The sequence below is a fragment of the Glycine max genome, chromosome 2 (genome assembly GCF_000004515.6).
Source record: "Glycine max cultivar Williams 82 chromosome 2, Glycine_max_v4.0, whole genome shotgun sequence".
In the NCBI taxonomy this organism is placed as follows: domain Eukaryota; kingdom Viridiplantae; phylum Streptophyta; class Magnoliopsida; order Fabales; family Fabaceae; genus Glycine; species Glycine max.
In genome coordinates this window covers 30,024,630-30,044,759 of record NC_016089.4, presented here as the reverse complement: position 1 = coordinate 30,044,759, position 20,130 = coordinate 30,024,630, and the positions used below count along the sequence as shown (strand labels likewise).

Below are 20,130 nucleotides of genomic sequence, written 5' to 3'. Positions count from 1 at the left end.
CACAAAAATATGTTGTTTGCTGCGCAAATCGAAATGATGACATCCCATGCCCTTTTTATATAAGGGCAATTGTATCTAAAAAAACTGATACATGAAAAGTTACACAGTGGGGGGGGGGGGGGGACCGCGCACGTGTTTGAATATAAGTATAACACAAGACCATGACAAATTTGATTTTGATTTGATTGCTACGTGTGTAGTAGGTATGATTTTAACTATTTTAATTATTCATGTTTGTTTATCATTGATTTGGTTTATGTTGATAATTAATTTTATTATAATTATTTTCATAGGGATGATTAAAGAAGATCCGTCATTGAAAATTTCTTTGATTCAAGAAAGGATTAGTGGTATGTTTAACTATAAAATTTCATATAGAAAGGCCTGGAAGGCTAAACAAAAGGCCATTATGATTGAGTATGGTGATTGGGATGAATCTTATGGCCAACTTTCGTCATGGATGAAGCACATGAAAAATCATTGTCCAAGATCGTATTATCAAATATGTGACGATGATTTTGTAGTTGGCAATACGGTGAGTCGTGAGTACCGTTAGTTTCATTGAGTATTTTGGACTTTAGGTCAATGTAAAGAGGCTTTCAAGTATTGCAAGCCAATCATACAAGTCGACGGTACATTCTTGTATGGAAAATATCGTGAGACACTATTAATGGTAACAACACAAGATGGAAATGGCCATGTTCTTCTGCTCGCATTTGCTGTGGTTGAGGGAGAAACATTAATAGCATGGTCATGGTTTTCGGCACACTTGCGTGAACATGTCATAGATAAAGATGATATATGTCTCATTTCTGATCGTCATGCAAGTATAAAGCCAGTCGTTGCTAATGAAAGACTTGGGTGGCAACCTCCCCATGTTTATCATATTTACTGCGTGCGACATATCACAAGCAATTTCAACCACAAGTTCAAGAATGAGAAACAAAAACATATGTTGAAAAAATTAAGTAAGATTTGACTTATAATATATCTTATTTTTTATGATAATTTTACTGAAATTGGTAATGACTAATGTGCATGATACACTCCTTGGAAGCATATATTCGATAGGAATTTTGACAAATTTTGTGATTTGAGTCCTGCCATAAAAACATGGATCGACAAGATTTCAAAAGAAAAATGGACCATGGCATATGACAGAGGAGATCGTAGGTATGATCATATGACAACTAATCTATCTGAATGTGTAAATAAAGATTTTAGAGGTTGCCGCAAAATACAATATTAATGGACATTATAAATTAAATTAACACAAAAATTGCTTACCTGATGAAGTTCTGCTTTGATATGGGTACGGATACAGGGGCGACATTTGAGACGGCTCTTGGGTGAACTGATCAGGTGTGTAATACATTCCATGTTAGCGCTCTAGCATCGCAGGAATAACATGTGCTTCTGCATCCACACTTTCCCTACGTCGCCCTAAACCTTGGGTCTCCACACTCCTACCCAACATATCAAACTGTTGACTTTCAAATTGTGGAACCGAAGGAGGAGCTTCTTCACGTGCCTCAATAATTCTATCCTCTTCCTCAGCTAAAAGAGTCATCTTATCAAGGCACGATGCCAAATCGTCCAAATTTGACACCCTTCTCCCATATGGGGACAACTTGAACTGCATTATTTCTATAATTTCACCCTGCGTATAAATTCTTGTTAAATAATACATATATTTAGAAAATGTATGTAAATAATAACCACTTTTTAGAATATTAAAATAAATAAGTAAGACCTACAATAATTAATAAATACCATTAGTCCTCTTCTTACATGTTGTCGGCTAATATACAATTTGGTTTTATGCCTAAACCACTTCATATACTTAGAATTCACACTGAGGGGCCCAACTTATGGTGGCGTTTCTTGAAACCGTCTTTCATAGCGACTAGTCCATTCATTAAGCGCTGGCTACAGTAGTCGCCTCCAATTATGTCCACTTTTTCCTTTTAGTGTTAGGCCATGTATATTGCTAGGTTGCAATGGAGGGCCAGGTATAGGTTGTTGCAGTCCAAATTGCCTCATGACTCTATCTGGCTGATGCCATTCAACAACATTGAAACAAATCATCGGCACTACACATCTCCAAATTGCAGACCCAACAAAACATAAATGACTCAACAATGCTTGGACTTCTTTGGGGTAAGGGACCCACAAAAACTACAAGGCAATTTAAAAATTCGTTAAATAATTACAAATAATAACATTGTTCATTTGAAAAATGTATACTTAGTTACCTCGCCCCTTTTCATGGTGTCTAATTTAAAACGACAGTGTTCCACACTATCACTGACCATATGAGGATTTCTATTTTGTAACCATCTGTATAACAATTATGCAACAATAAATAATAATGCGTTACATACATTAAGAATTAAAATTATAAATGAAGTCTATAATTTAAAAATTGTGTACCTATAGCCAAGTGGATTGTTTTGTTGTTGTGGAGGCACAATCGATAGGACTAATTTAGGGCATCATTCCCATGCCCACAATTGAATTAAGAGAACGTAACCGCCAATAGATTGCACATTATAATTTATTGCGTTACACGTCTCTCTGTACAAATAACTCAATGCAGCAGCTCCCCACGCATAAGTACTGCACTCTTCAAAAGCTACCAGAAATTGCAAATATCTCATGGGGACTCTTTTACTACTTTTATCCACCAACAAGACACCTCCAATAAATCTCAAAATCCAAGCATGTGCAAACATTTTGAGGTGCTCTTTGTTGTCCACATAGTCCTGGATATTTGCAAATTCTGAAGCCAACCAGCTTAATTTCAATGTGCTTCCGTCAGCCAATGCATTGGCATTTGGCCTGACTCCAAGGTATTGTTCACACATATCAATCCCATCAATATTTGTGCTGCCAATTAAAGGATTGTCATCCACAGGAAGACCTAGCAACACAGACACATCTTGTAGTGCGATGGTGGTCTCCCCACATGTCAAATGAAAGGTGTGTGTCTCTAGCCTCCACCTTTCAACAAAGACATTTACAATTCATCCATTGATTTTGATTCTACACAATTTTATTGTTGTGTATAATCCAAGACTGCTGTAATAGAGAAATAATTTCTACCGGTGATTGTTCTATACCCTGATAAGTTGGAATCGCTCGTCTCATTCTTAATTTTCTATCTGCATCCTCGTTCCAAATATGTTGGGACACATGTTGCTTTTGCATCCACAACACATCATTTTCACGTGGTTCACATACCACATCAAAACTGGAGGAGGAGGATGATGAACTTGCCATATCAAATAGTCTACATATTACAAAAATAATTAAATTTATTTAAAACCTTATTAATAACAACAAATATCACAGACAATTTAAAAATTCCATTTACAATCTCACATATAATAATTAAGTTACATAACAACTTAAAAAAAATCACAATATCATATATTACAAAAAATTGTAAAAAACTAACATTCCAAATAAATTTCTAAACCAAAAAGGTTAATAAAATCGTTTGGTTACAAACTACACTTATTTATAATTTTTTTCTATTCATTTTTCCGTTATCATAACATGCATCAAATGTCATCTTTATATATAAATCAGAATAGCCATGTTAAACGAGAATAAGGACTTTTTTACAAGAGTGTTTTTACATTTTTTTTATAAAAACAAAAGTATTTTTTAGATTTTTTTTAACTTTTTGTCTCTTTTGATCTATTTTTTTATCTTTATTTTTAAATTTAATTTCAATAGTTTTTTTAAATATCAATAGTTATAAATAACCTTATCTTAATATAAATTATTTATCATAAATTTAAAATATGATTTACAAGTTTAAAATATTTATTTATTAATAATAATATAATTTATATATTCAAAAATATTTATTTATCATAAATTTTAATTATATAAAATAAATAATTATTTTATATATTGGACAAACTAAAACATTAATTATCTATCTCTAAATAACTAGCATTTGATGTCAATTAATTCTCCGTCCATATATAATAATGCATCCGTGTGAAGGTTCATTTTCCTTTGTATCTATAACAATATATAAGGAGAATAATTTCATTTAGTCTCCACACTTTGCCATGATTATTTTACACCCATTAATTATTCTAAACACTATTCACTACTCCCTTTTTATCACTTTTTTCTTCTCATTTTCTATTTATCTTTCTCTTTTATTGTATTTTATTTTATAAAAAATGTAGAGACACAAACGTAATTTTCCCTAGGCTCTCTAGAAGTGAAATAAAATTAAAAATAAAATAAAAACGTGTTCTGGGGAATCATGCATTCACAAGGTAAAATTATATTTAACTTTTAATTTTATAACGCTAGTATTATATCTAACAATAAAAAACAAAATTGAAAAAATTGAGGGGGGCTAACGTGCCCCCCGAACATGCTGTACTCATTAAATATTTTAAATATACACATAATATCACCTATTTTAATATATGTAAGTGTCATTAGCAATAATAAAAAATATGAGCTAAAATTATTATGAGAGACATATCAAACTACAAGAGAGAGAGAGAGAGCAAGTTGGGATGGAAGGGAGTAAAAAATACTTACCAGTAAGAAGAAAGAAGGAAGCTGCGGGAAGAGTGTTTGCTGCAAGTGAAGAAGTGAGCGAACAACATACATTTTCACTTTATAAATGGGAAAAGAGTAAGGAGTATTGCTTCAGGAGGTTTGGCGCAACACACTCCTCACATGCGTATTTGCACCCTGTGCAGCACCTGCGCAGTACGCCCTACCCTGTGTCTATGTTGACCAAAAGTGGTTGCGCCACTGTATGTGTAACAACCCATTGCGCAAAGTTTTTGGCACAACAAATTCATGCCACTTGTCAGCTCCCGGTTGAATTGTGTCCTTACCTTTGGCGCAATACAAATAAAAACAGACCCCCCGATAAATAGTTTCAAAACAACCCCTTTTTAGTAAATAATTTTTAAAAAGACCCTAAACCGGTGTTTTTGCCGCTGAAATTGTTATGAAACTAGTAGAATGTGAGTAGCAATTGATGCACCAATGTAGACAGTTATTTCAACATTAGGCTTTGTAGATTAGTATAAATATATCTTGAAAATCATTGTAAAGGACCTTCAATCATTCAATCAATGAAATTACTTATTTTTCAGTTCAATATAACTTCGATTATTGCTTTCAAACATTCGGTGAAGTAATTTGAGGACTCAGTCGAAAAACAGATTTCTCCTTTTGACGATAATCGTTTGATCCTTATTTTGGAATCATTTTGGAGTTTGGGTTAGCCGAAACACTTTTGACTAACAAAGTTTATTCATGCGACAACAGAAAATTATTTAGGAAATTTTTTACATGACACTTATTATACAACAAAGGGAGTACCTAATCAAAATATAAAACACGAAATTCATTCTCAACTTCCATCCACATTACCTGTATTGTACCAAAAACTTCCATTTGCATTGATTGTTTCGTTCCTATTTATCATATTTATAAGAAACAAGATAAGATATAGTGTAAACGGAGTTAATATTAAGTCATTTTCTTTCAACATTGTTGAAACTTGTATTTCCAACGTTCCTAAAAAATTTGTGCACTATAAATACCTTGAAATGAGGAATTTCTTAGTAAGTTGTAATAATCTATTTAGGTTTAAATATTTTTTTTATTATTGATAAATTAAGGAATTTTATTTTGGTCCATAATAAAGTTATTTTTTGTGTTTAGTCCAACAAAACAAAAAAAATGTTTTTAGTTCTTGTTATTTTGTTTTAGTTATTCTAATATATTTATTTTTCATTTTTGTCAAAATTTCTATTAAATATTTTTCAAAGAAACTATTACAAAATAAATCAAGTATTATAAGGATTAAAATAAAAACTGGATATTTTAGAAGGGTTAAAACAAAATAACAATAACTAAAAATAAAAATTTTGTTTTACTAAGAACACAACATAAAAATAAGGATTAATACAAAATTTACTAATTTATCAAAATAAAAATATATTTAAAACTAATATTTCCAAAGCTATATATTTTAGCATTTTAGTTTTGTTTAAAACTATAGATGTTTTACAACTAAATTTACAATTTTTTCCAACTATACCCTTGTTTACCATTCATTATTAGTGCATTGATAGACACTAATAGGTAATCACTCATCAATAAAAATACCCACTTAACATTATTTTAAGGCTCTTCATCATCCAAATATTTATGATTAATGATAATTCCAATAACATGATCAAATAGAGATATTTTAATCTAAAATTTTATCAATTAATATTTCTGATTGGATGTACATAATCTTAAACATTTATAGTTTTGAAACGGAGGAGGGAGTATTATTATTAATGAAGTCTGCGTGTGATTAACAATATAAGAATAATATACTACATATTTTTACAAAAAAGCACATCATAAGATTACGAAATCTAGTTTTTTGTATGCAATTACGAAATCTAGTTTTATTCTGTAAAATGTGGGTTTCTTTATTTATAAAAGTTCTTCGATAATTCCTTTTAGTGAGATAGGAAGAAATGGTATGTACACAACTATTTTTGGCTGGTTTTTTATGATATTTATTCTTTTCATAAAAAAAACAAAATGGATAAAATTAAAAAAAAACTCAAAAAGGTAAAAAAAAAAAATAATAGTACATAAGTTGATAATAAAATTTCTTGATTCGATGACCAGGTTCACTGAACTCTCTTATCAGAAAGTGTTTTTTTTTTAATAAAAAATAGAGAATAATTAAGAATTTATTTGACCACCAAATTTATTCAATTTATTTATAACTCAACCCAATTATCCCGTTTTTGGGCCAACATTGCGTAGGCTTAGTTTAGCTTAGGCCCTTAATTTCCATCCTCTTGTCCCATTATTTAGCTACATATATAAATATACTAATTCCCTTATATCATTATTATTAAATTTTAAAAATTAGATTAACTAAGAAATGAAATGATAAAATAAACTTACAAAGCAGAATAAAAAAAAAACTTACAAATTAAGAACTTTATTAATTTTTTTTCCTTAATTTTTTTTATCTCATCTAGTTACAAATTTGATACTAAACATATATTAGCACACTCAATACCTAATATGAAGCGGGTCTAACTCAATTAATAGAGTAAAATTTGTGAATATAGTAAACTTTTCAATACCTATCTTTGACTCTTTCATATAAAAAAACTCAATATATGTCTTCTCTTCAATAAATGACATGTTAATTTACCAATAAGCTATTAGTTTAAGTAAAACTAGACTTGACCTTAAGTAAAGTCTCTAGTTCGAACCATGTAAATGAAAATGACATGATCAAAAGAGAAGATCCATTACAGGTGACTAACCAGATTTTCCGACAAAGATTAATCATTAGCTTTGTTGGTATATACTCCGCACTAATACCATGATGAAAAAAATACATATTAATTTTATTATCATATATTTCTAATAGTTTATTAAATTTTAGGCTATTTCAATTTTTTTAATTATCCGATTATGCTTATTCCTGGTCACAATTTTTTCATATGATTGAAGTACGAGAATATATACTTTAAATTTTTTTTATCTGATTAACTTGTTTTACAACATTAAAAGTTTCAATTTTTTTTGTTATAAATATACTTTCAATTTCTTTTAAAATTGATTGTTTTTGTGCTTTGGCGATAATTAGTATTGTATTCTAATTATGGTATAATGTTGTGATTTATAATTATTTACTAACTCTATTAAATTAGGGAAACGTTTTATTCTTATCTTATCTCCTTATCATATAATGATTTTTTCTAGATATAATGATTTATCTTTATCTTACAGAAGATTGAATATTTGGATTCTTTGTTGAATTATTGAATAATATAAATTATGAAATATTATATTACTACATTTGAACTCATATACAAGAAAAAATTATTTTATATTTTGGATTCTAATATAATCATTTCTAACTAATTTCATCTCTATTTAATGATATTATTTCAAAAATACCATTCATTTACCTACAATTCTATTTTCAATGACTGTTTTATTTATGATATCAAATTTTAATTATTGATATTTTAGCATTAAACTTATTTTTTTTACTTGAGATCAATAAAATTAAATGATTTTAATTAACTTTGATTATTTTTGTTTATACATGAATCTTGAGGAAATATGTTATAGAACATAATTAGTTATTGAATATTTTATTTCATTGGGCCTAGATGAATGTAAAAGTTAAATTTTTCAATAACAATAATTGATTATAATAAAAATCATGTATAAATTTTCTTTGGAGGTGAATTGCATGTGTTTTACTATGGAGTTTAATGTTTATATATTAATAATGTAAAGTAATTTTATATTATCATCTAATCACATATTTACATTTGAATTACTTTAATATAATTATTTTAAAAATTAACAAAATTACTTATGATTAAACAATTCTGTAAAACTTTTTATGCTGTCAATACATGAATATTTCTCTCATTATTATTATGTTTTATATTATTACAGCAGGAGGAATTAATTACTTTCCATTCTTGTTAATTTAATTACTAGTTCGACCAATATAGTCGCAAATTTAGCTGGACGTGTGTCACAACTCACAAATTACTTTCCATTATTTTATTTTTTTGAGAAAAATTACTTTCCATTCTAGTTAATTTAATTTATAGTACATAATAACTCATTCTTTAGCAATTGGATAGAAGAAAATTTCATAAAATTTCTACATAAGTTCAAAGATTACCTACAAGATGAAATTTCCATGAAACTTTAGCAAAAGTTCAAGAATTATCTAAAAGGATAAAAGAAAGTTCCTTAAAACTACCCCGTAAGTTCAAGGATTACCTATAATGATAGAAAAAATTTCTATAAAACGTCAGTTTGTTTGATAAAACTAATTTATAAGCTAGTTGAAAGAAACGAAACTAAAAATAAATGTTAAGAGGGGCCACAAGAATTCATAATGTTTTATAACTAATTTTTTTTCATATAAATTATTTTATCTATTAAATTAAAAGCAATTTAAAACCTAATAATGTAAATGAGAAAACATATTTGAAAGCAATCACCATAATTAAAATTGTGCCAAAAGTTTAGCGTACTTAAAATCAATTAACATATGAATGGTAAAGTTATATATAGCACATGAAATAATTAGTGTTCTTATAATTAATATAAGAAAATAAAATAATTTATAGAGCAGTTAACATATATTTAAAGCAATTAATGTAGAATGAAATAATTATAGCTAAAATAAATATTAATATGAACAATTAAAAGAAATTATAGTGATTAATATATATTATCTACCTAATGTAATTATTGTTACAAAAAAAGTATAAAATGAAATATAAGAAAATTTTAATAATGTAATTTTTATTGTTTTATATGTGTGTTAATTAGATAACAGAGAATGTTATATTTGAGAAAAAGTAGATTGACAATAACTTTTGATAAAAGTAAAGAAGGATCTATATACTATCTATAAAAGAGAACCCTCTGGAAATTTCTAAAATATCCCTGCCTAAGATTGTGACAGCTGTCCATTTCTTTGGTTTTTTGGTCTTTTAGTCCTTAATTTTCCACTCTTCTGATGCTTACAGGTGTTTCATTTTGTTGATTGTGGCATTTACACGTGTTTTATTTTGCATGTTGTGCATGTGCTGGCCTTTGCTTCTTTACGTGGTTTCTTGCATTTTATTCTTCATTCTTCAGTTTGCGTGTTTTTGCTTTTCATTTTTCCAGATACAGACCAACATAATTTGGGTTCTGTTTGGTGCTGTTTTGATGTATGTTTTCTTACATTCGATGTTAGCTTATGGTTTTTTGGCTTTTCTTTTCTTACATGCATATTACCTTTTAGGTTTTTGGCTTTTGTTTATGTGCTGTTTTCATGTTTGTTTTGTTACATGCATGTTATTTTTTCATTTTGCTGTGTTGGACGATGTTTGGTTTGCATGTTTGGTTATCGTGTTTGTCTGTTCGTGGTACTTATGTTGTTCTGTTCTGGTGCTGTTTTCATGTGTGTTTTCTTACATGCATGCTAGCTTCTCATTTTTGTGTGTTGAATGAGGTTTTGGATTTTTTCTTAGCTTATCGTGTTTCTGTTTTGATGGTGGTTTTGTTGTTTTTTTTTTTTGCAGTATTATGGCACGTTCTCCAGACAAGATAAAGAGCATCGATGGCTCAAAAGAAACTCTTAAACTTAGTGTGAGGATCAGTGATCTATGGTTTATTGGCACGCCTAACAAATCTGAGCAAGCTGAAATGGTGTTTGTGGACTCCGATGTATGCCTCAATTTTGTGTTTTTTTTGTAGGTTTATTACTTATTGTTCAGTTCATTGTGTTGTAACCTTAATGCAATCCAGGGTGATGAGATCCACGCTGTTTGTAAAGAAGACCAATTGAAGTAAAAAAAAATGGACTTGAAAGAAAATTGTACTTATGTCATGCACAATTTTAAAGTGCTAAAAAACAATGGTCAGTACAGAGTGTGTGATCATCAATTTAAATTGGTGTTTATTGGGGTTACTATTGTGGCTGACCAGTTTAAACCTGGACTATTGGTTGGTATGTTAACTTATATTTTTGCAATCGAGTTTATTTTGAAAGTTCTGTTCTTTTTGGAATTAAATCAAATTCCCTGATTTTCCTACTTGCTTTAGATGTTATTGGTGTTGTGGAGGAGGTTGTCTTTCGACAAGTTTCAGGAAAAGGTAGAAGGGTAGTCTTCAAACTAAAGGACTTGAGGTAAAGTTCGATTCTTGGTGACAATTTGTGTGATATGCTTTGTCAAGTTGTGGCTATGATTATATTATTACTAATAACTGATTGTCTCATAAATATTTGTTTCTGATAGCCAGCAATTGCTATCTTGCATTTTGTGGGATGATTATTGCTCACAGTTTTTGAAGTTCTTAGATGATTATGAAGGTGATGGCCCAATTACAGTTCTATTGAGCCATTGTAGGATCAAGGAAGCACATGGTATATCCTCATCTTGAATTTATTGATTTCTCTGTTTATGCTATTGCATGTTATGGTTCTGTTTTTTAAATGATTTAGGATCTTATCCTACATCGATCAACAATTCTTTCAAGGCTTCAAAGTTAATTATTAACCAGCCCGTGATGGAGATTCAAGAATTCAATGAACGGTATTTTTTGTATGTGTTATGTAATATATGTTGATCATTTTTTGTCTTATTTTTGTTGTTCATTCTATATTTGCAGGCTTGTAGAGTTAGGCATTGAGGCCCAGTCAGGTTTTAAATCCCATGGTGAAGGGAGTACACAGCTTTCAGGTTCTATCCAATTATCATCAAAAGAATCATTCTTTGGCAAGGCTGAGGCAAAGACTATTGCTGACATTAACACCATCTCTGAAGTAATGATCTTATATAGATTTTAATTCTTTGTCGTGCATTATCTGAAGTTTTTTTATTTGATGTGTATGTTGTTTCACACAGGAAATTGTTTGTGTCACTGTTGACACAATTACTAGGATTGTTCTGGACAATCATTCATGGTGTTATACAACTTGCATTCAGTGCCATAAAAAAGTGATGCAGAGATGGCGCCCTTTACATGTGCATGCGGCAAATACAATAAGGAAGCTATGATTAGGTCATTGTGATCTTTTAAAATGTTGTGTATTTTTCATGGCTTCTTCATTTTTCTACTATTGGTGCATATGGTAGCAGGTATAGGCTTGAGGTGATGATCAACCAGGGAAATGAAAGCACAAAATTCCTACTTTGGGACCGTGAATGTAGTGAATTAATTGGTCAATCAGTTGATGCAATTAATAAGCTTAAAATTGAAGTGAGTTTTTGGATTCAATCGTAACTGTTTATGTTTGACATGTTATTTTTTGTTTGTCTAATACAATTATTCTCTTTGAACAAGGATGGTGATGTTGATTTGAATGCTTCACCCCAAGCACTTGATAAGCTGTTGGGTTATGAACTTGCTTTCAAGATAAAGGTGCAAACCAAGTTCAGGAATTCTGCTGTTTTGAAGTGTTCAGCTGACTCGAGCTTAATAAATGTTGTGATGGATATGCTAGCTGATGCTGAGGTAATGTTCAATGCAAGTTATTTGACATTAGCTATTGTGAAGAGTATGTATTCTATTCATATTTATTTGTTTTCCATGGGCTATGTTATCTTCAATGTATGTCTTTTTCAGACATCTTCAAAAATGAATATTCCAGTTTCTAATTCCAATCATTCTGCTCAACATGAATCTGTGAGTTTTGATGACTGCTGTCATTTTTTAATATGATCTTTCTTGCAATTCTTGCATTTTGACACTTCATGGCTTTCAACTTAACATTCAACTTATTCATTTCTATTTGTTTTATCCAGCAATCCCTGTCTGTGACAACATACCATGATCCACTGCTTGGACTCCCCTTGACGCCTACAAAGCGGTAGGCATTTCAAGATTGTGATGATGAAGTAGGGACCTCTCAAATTTCACCTGCACAGCTTTCATCCAACAAATTAAAAAAAAACATGGTGCAATTTAGTGCATTTGGCTGTTTTCAAGTTGTGTTGAACAATTTTTTTTACCTTGCTATTTGTATATTGTACATTGGCTGCTAGCTTTAATTCTGTTGTGGTGGTGTTGCTTTAGAACTCTGATCAGAACTTTTGTTTAAATTTTAATCTTATTTTGTATGCAAGTATCCTGGGATTTTAGCTCTGTGGTTTATCCGATGTCACCTTAACTATTGCACTATATTTCAAAATCCTTATTTGTTCAATTGTTAAAATAAATATCGACAGATCATGCTTATATTAATGGTTATAAAGCCATCTTTGAAGAAATCGACCTATGGAAATGTTATGAATTCGAATATATCGTGAGAGATAGAACAAGTAAGATTTGAAAATACAAATCAGAGATTGCCAGACAGAAAGTTCAGAAAACATGTTCTTCACAATCATGATAACTTAAAATTCAATTAAAGTTTTAACGGGCCATTAAAGCATATGATTTTAAGGTGTGAATCTTTAATTGTATGAGCACAAAGTATTCACAGGAAACAAATTAAAATATTAGAAATAATGACCATGAAATATTGATCACTAGCACAACTAAATCAACATTCATATCTGATTAATTCATCTGATTTTAAGGTGTGCATCGATCCTTAATTGTCTGACCACAAAGTATTCACGGGAAACAAATTAAAATATTAGAAATAATGACCACGAAATATTGATCACTGGCACAACTAAATCAGCATTCATATCTGATTAATTTTCTAACAGCAGAATATACACACCAAGACAAAAGTATCAGCTTTGGAGTCTTGAGAAACATGATCTTGGATCATCAATGATATGTAATTAAGTGTTTCTTTATTATCAATTATCGTTTAGCATGATTTATTATTTTAGATGTCATTTTTTGCTTGATTTTACTTTGGCAAATGCAGAATCGAAGATTTGATAAATTTACTCCATCTTTCATCATGTCTCAATATGATGTACAATTAATAAGACAAGTAAAAAAACAATTTCTCTTTAGGTTGACATTCTAATTCTGCCATGCATAACATTTTTGATATCACATTTCTTATGGATGGCGCCAAAGCATAGGTATAATAATGGTTATAAATGCATGTCTAATCATTTTAGTGCATTTAATTAGCTGTCAGCATTCATAATTTCAGTGTTTTTCCTTATGCTTACTTTTTATTACTTACTTTTCAAGTTTTAATGTGGCCGTCAAAACCATTGCTATAATCATGCCTGTACATGCATATCTAATCATTTTTTTTTATCAAAGTATGATCCATTTAACCAGCTGTCAACATTGATAATTTTAGTCAACAAGTCAAGTTATGTCTTGCTCCGAGTGGAATAGCATTTCTTTTCTGCATGTCCATGGACTTTTGCAATTTTAATTTTGCATGTATTGTAACATTGAAACAAGAAGTCAATAAAATTTTTATAACTCAGTCAAGATTAACAACAACCATCAAGAACATGGATAACCATGAGCATGCAAATCATCGTGATACAGCACAAGCCAGGATAAAGAATAAAGGTATCAGGCAGCACAAAGTTAATGACGAGGCTCAGAATATTGATTGTAAGCAATTCAAAATATTATCTTCCAAATTGCATTTAATAATTTTAATTAGTTTGTTGATTTAGTAATACAATATCCACAATTTTTTCACACAAAGACAAGCAAACTGTAAGGTGCATTCAATATTATGTGAATCCATTCCACATTAAATAAATTTCACTAAACTTAGATTTAATTCACTTTTTTAGTTAATATTCGTGATTCATAAGAGGATGAGAGTTCTGAATCAACACAAGGTACCAATTAAAATCGACTTTATCAAATTAATTTTCAACATTATAATGCTATAATATAATCTAAATGCAATTTTCATAGGCTGTGTTTCAGTTTCTTCACCTGAAAACCAAAATTATATGTCCTCAGCTAATGACCCCGCAATTAATAGAGAAGGTAACGATTAATATTCATAAACACTATGTTATTAGCGTACTGTCGAATATCTTTCACTGTACAAAACTGCTTTTGTTTATCGTGTTTCAATTTACATGTTTTCCTAAAACATTTTCAATGACCAACCTCACTTTGCCATATGTCATTAAATTATTTCAGGATATTCTGATCTTGGTGACCAACTCATGCAGTGTAGTCACTGTAATGCAAATATGTGGTATGATGAAAGAGTCTCAAAAGATAAAAGAACTACAAATTCAAGATTCAGTTTATGTTGTGGAAATGGCAAAGTTGAACTTCCATTGTTACAGAATCCACCTAAATATCTCTACCAACTTTTGTATGATCATGGTACATCTGATAGTAAAAATTACCAACAGAACATAAGGACATATAACATGATGTTTGCCTTTACTTCTGCTGGTATTAAGTTTGACAAATCGATTAATCATTATAGAGGACCTCCTACAATAAGAATTCAAGGTCAACCATGTCATAGAATAGGTAGTATGTTACCAATGCCTGTGAAAGAACCAAAATTTGCACAATTGTATATCTTTGACACAGAAAATGAAGTGCAGAATAGGATTAATGCAATAAGGTAGTTAGTCTTTCATTGTTATTATTATAAATGCACAACATTGATCAACAATCTTACATTTAAACATAATTCAATTGTTTATTCTGCATTACTAATCTTGCAATCATCGTATATATAATTGTTTGCTTTGCTCAACAGTCCACATAATCAAATTCAAGAACACATTGTTTCACAACTCAGTGAGATGCTGGATGAATACAACGTGCATGCAAAAACTTTCAGGATGGCGAGAGATAGATTGCAAGATGTTCAAGTGGATAATATCAAGTTGAAATTGATTGCTAATCGTGAGAAAGATGGTCGTACATATAATGTACCTATTGTTCCTGAAGTTGCAGCACTAATAGTAGGAAATTTTGATGCAAATTCAAAAAGAGATATTATTATTGAAACTCAGCATGGACAACTACAAAGGATCCATGAATTACATTCTAGCTATCTAGCTCTACAATACCCTATCTTATTTCCTTACGGGGAAGATGGATATAGACCTGATATTCTACATAGCAGTCGATCAGATGGTAAGAAAAGGAAAAGAAATCGTTTTACAATGAGAGAGTGGTTTTCTTATAGGCTACAATGTAGATCAAATGAGTCTAAAACTTTGTTGAATTCTAGGAGACTATTCCAACGATTTGTTGTTGACGGGTATACTATGGTTGAGTCAGAAAGGCTTTCTTACATTAGAAACAACCAAAAAAAAACTTCGAGTTGACAAGTTTTCTAGCTTACAATAGTCATTGGATGATGGAAGTAGGAAAGGCCTAAATAAAGGTAAAAGAGTCATTTTGCCTTCAACTTTTGTTGGCAGTCCGCACTATATGGATCAACTTTATTTTGATGGTATGATCATATGTATCCATGTGGGCTTCCCAAATATGTTTATTACTTTAACCTGCAATCCAAACTGGCCTGAAATCCATAGATTGCTGAATCCGTTGAATCTGAAAGCAGCAGATAGGCCAGACATAATCTCCAAAGTCTTCAAACTAAAGTATGAGCAAATGCTTATGAACCTGACAAAGAATCACATGCTAGGCAAAGTTATTGCATGTAAGTTGATTCTAAGTTTGGTGAATTTATATTATGTGTGACATTGTTATTTTACACTGCCAATATTAATCACACAATCATATCTAATAACTTTAATTGTTGTCTATTAACAGACTTACTAATAAATTGCAGATATGTATACAATAGAATTTCAAAAACGAGGGCTGCCTCATGTCCATTTGTTGCTTTTTTTTACATCCTGATAACAAATACCCATCCTCAGATGAAATTGATCAAATTATATCAGCAGAGATACCTTCACAGCAAGATGATCCAGAACTGTATTCATTAGTAAAAAACCATATGGTTCATGGTCCATGTGGAAGTCTGAATCCTGGATCTCCATGCATGAAAGAAGGCAAGTGTAGTCGTTTCTATCCTAAAATGTTCCAGCCGCATACTGTTTTAGATGCTGATGGTTTTCCAGTCTATCGTAGAAGAAATAATGGTAATGCAATTGAGAAAAATGGTGTTATAATTGATAACATGTATATTGTACCTTACAATCCTAGATTGCTTAGAAAATACCAAGCGCATATCAATATTGAATGGTGTAACGAAAACACTTCTATCAAATATTTATTTAAGTACATCAACAAGGGATATGATAGAGTGACTGCTGTTTTGATTGATGAAGATAACGGTCAAACTGAGAATGGTGGCACTCATAATGATGAGATCAAAGAATATCTAGATTGCAGGTATTATTAAAACTTGATTTCTAATTTATCTGATCATCATTGTTATAACAACTACTTCTATATTCCTAACAGATACATATGTCCCTGTGAATCTACTTGGAGAATCTTTGGATTTCCAATACATGGAAAAAAACCTGCTGTTGAAAGATTACACTTCCATCTTCTAGGCCAACATAGTGTTCTCTACGAAGACCATGATGATATTCATGATGTATTGTCTAAGCCAAGTATCTTTGATTCAAAGTTTATTTCATGGATGAACACCAACCAAAATTCTGTTGAAGGGAGAAATCTTACTTATGCAGAATTTGTTTCTAAGTTTGTATACAATCAGAAGAAAAGATGTTGGCACCTTAGGAAGAAAGGCTATACCATTGGCAGATTACTATGGGTTCCACCAATTACAGGGGAATTATTTTATTTGAGAATGATGCTTACTGTTTGTAAAGGACCTACCTCATTTGAAGATTTGAGAACAGTTGATAATGTTCAGTATTCTACATATAAAGAAGCATGTTTTGCTATGGGATTTTTACAAGATGATAAAGAATTTATTGAGGCTATCAAGGAAGCAAAAGACTGGGGTTTAACACATTATATAAGAAAGCTATTTGTGTTGTTACTTTTAACTGCAACAATGAGCAAACCTAAACAAGTTTGGGACCAAACTTGGCATTGGATGGCTGATGACATTGTCTATAATTATAAAAAATTATCAACAAGTCCAGGTTAGTGCTAATTTCCCATCAGACAAATCAATATTGATACGACACATAATTTGACTTTTTTCCCTTTTATGTATTAGCATTACAGCTTGATGATAGAACTCTTCAAAATCTGGTCTTGCTTGAAATTGAAGAACTGCTGCAAGTAAATCAAAGATCGTTTAGAGACTATCCTTCAATGCCATATCCAGAGGATGCGAATTGTCCAGCTTATCTAGACAATAGCCTTATATTAGCTGAACTGAACTACAACAATGAAGAACTTAGATCAAAGTTTGAACATCTATTTTCTCACATGACAGGTACATTAACTACAGAGCAATTTACCCCTCTGAAAATTATTATGTGCATTTCCTTCTTTGCTTTTCTCGTCTATAAATTAGTATTTTAACTTCATTCATTTTTCTTTAAATCTAACACCCCATATCGATGATTCCAGATGATCAAGCTTCAATTTACAACCAGATTGTTGAAGCTATTAATAAAGATGAAGGTGGTATGTTTTTTCTCTATGGATATGGAGGTACAGGAAAAACATACATTTGGAAAATACTTGCAAGTTCACTGAGAGCTGACAATAAAATTGTAATAATGGTAGCCTCTAGCGGCATAGCTTCTCTGCTATTGCCTGGAGGTAGAACTGCACATTCAAAATTTAAAATTCCAGTTCCAGTTTTTGAAGACTCAACTTGCAATATCCATCAAGGAACTCAATTAGCCAAACTATTAAATCAGACAAGTCTAATCATTTGGGATGAAGCACCCATGGCTCACAAATTCTGCTTTGAGGCACTTGATCACAGTCTTAGAGATATCATCAAACACAACTCAAAGGACAATAAAATCTTTGGAGGTAAAGTCATGGTCTTTGGTGGAGATTTCCGGCAGATCCTGCCAGTCATTCCAAGAGGCAGTCGCTCTGATATTGTTAACGCAACAATTAATTCCTCTTATCTATGGGATCATTGTCAGATCTTAAGACTGACAAAAAACATGCGTTTACAAAACAACATGCAAGCAACAGATCAAGAAGAAACTGCAGCTTTTGCACAGTGGATTATAGATATTGGTGATGGTATTATTGGAGATGAAAATGATGGCTATGCTACTATTGAAATTTCACAGGAACTATTAATCACAGAATATAATGATCTTATTCATAGTATAATTAGCTCTACATTTCCAGATCTATCTCATCATCACAATGATCCTGAATACTTCCAAACCAGAGCAATATTAGCTTCTACAAATGAAACAGTACAATAAGTTAATGATTATATGCTTACAATGATACCGGGTAATCATATAGTAAATTATCTTATTCTGTTTTTCATCTTTTAATCAACTTTGCTGGATTTTACATTTTTGGTTGATGAATTTGGTTTTTTATGTCTAAAATATTGATAGGTGAACAAATTGAATATCTAAGCTCTGATTCAGTTGACAAATCCGAAACCATTGAAAGTTGTCATTTCCGCTCGCTGACAACTGAATTTCTGAATTCATTGACAACATCTGGCTTACCCAATCACTGTCTCAAACTCAAGATTGGAACACCAATAATGCTATTAAGGAACTTAGACCAAACTCAAGGGTTGTGTAACGGTACTAGGTTAATTATCACAAGACTAGCAAAACATGTTATTGCAGCTGACATAATTTCTGGGACAAATATCGGAGATTATGTTTATATCCCACGAATGTCTATGTCGCCTTCACAGTCACCATGGCCTTTTAAGCTATTGAGGAGACAATTTCCAATAATGATTTCTTATGCCATGATAATTAATAAATCCCAAGGACAATCACTATCTTCAGTTGGACTTTACTTGCCAAAACCAGTTTTTTCACATGGCCAACTATATGTTGCATTATCAAGAGACAAGTCAAAGAAAGGACTTCGAATTTTAATACATGATCAGGACAAAAAGAAAATTACTTCAACCACGAATGTGGTTTTCAAAGAGGTCTTTACAAATATTAGAAGGTAAATCCAATTTATTTCCAATTGCAAATTTAATTCTAACCACAACTGTATTTCCTTCTTATTCATATGATCTCTGATATACAGTTAAAACATCATCAAATGAGCCAATCTATAATTCATTAATTTTTAAAAACCAGTCTTCCTTTATGGAATGCATTTTCTTATTTGCTGCATTTTAAATTTTCATCCCTTTTCATGAACTCCAAATTAACCACTTCTTTCATCAATTGCACGAAAGAAAATAAAATGCTTTTCTCAATTTAAATACTACCATTCAGCAAATGAATTCTATATGTTACTCTGCCTGTTTTCCCAGGATGATACACTTATTATTATTCTTTTAGTAGAACCATTTATCTTTTCTTAGATAATCAATTGGCCTTGCAAAATATTATCTATGCCAAATCATTATCGACTTCAGCATTAGACAGGTCATTCATCTGATGATGCAAATTGTATTTATAACAATAGAAAAAATTAACTTACTATATGTTATATTCAGCAATAAAAATACCTCTTCACCTGCCTCCACCACCACAGTCTTTCATACTTATCATTCTGCCAATTCACGTCCAA

General features: G+C 30.8%; 1 protein-coding gene and 1 pseudogene across 1 annotated transcript; both read left to right on the top strand.

Annotated features, from left to right (window-relative positions):
* Nucleotides 1-4,553: 4,553 nt before the first annotated feature.
* On the top strand, nucleotides 4,554-12,428 carry LOC102670309 (uncharacterized). The gene is made up of 14 exons (XM_006575906.1): nucleotides 4,554-4,799; nucleotides 9,736-9,779; nucleotides 10,134-10,278; nucleotides 10,360-10,377; nucleotides 10,477-10,561; nucleotides 10,657-10,741; nucleotides 10,851-10,978; nucleotides 11,057-11,147; nucleotides 11,224-11,377; nucleotides 11,460-11,518; nucleotides 11,694-11,814; nucleotides 11,899-12,069; nucleotides 12,181-12,240; nucleotides 12,360-12,428. The coding sequence occupies exons 1-14, from the start codon at nucleotides 4,554-4,556 to the stop codon at nucleotides 12,426-12,428; spliced, it is 1,476 nt and encodes a 491-aa protein (XP_006575969.1).
* Nucleotides 12,429-13,991: 1,563 nt separating this feature from the next.
* LOC106797517 (uncharacterized) lies at nucleotides 13,992-19,558 on the top strand (annotated as a pseudogene).
* The last annotated feature ends 572 nt before the right edge of the window (nucleotides 19,559-20,130 follow it).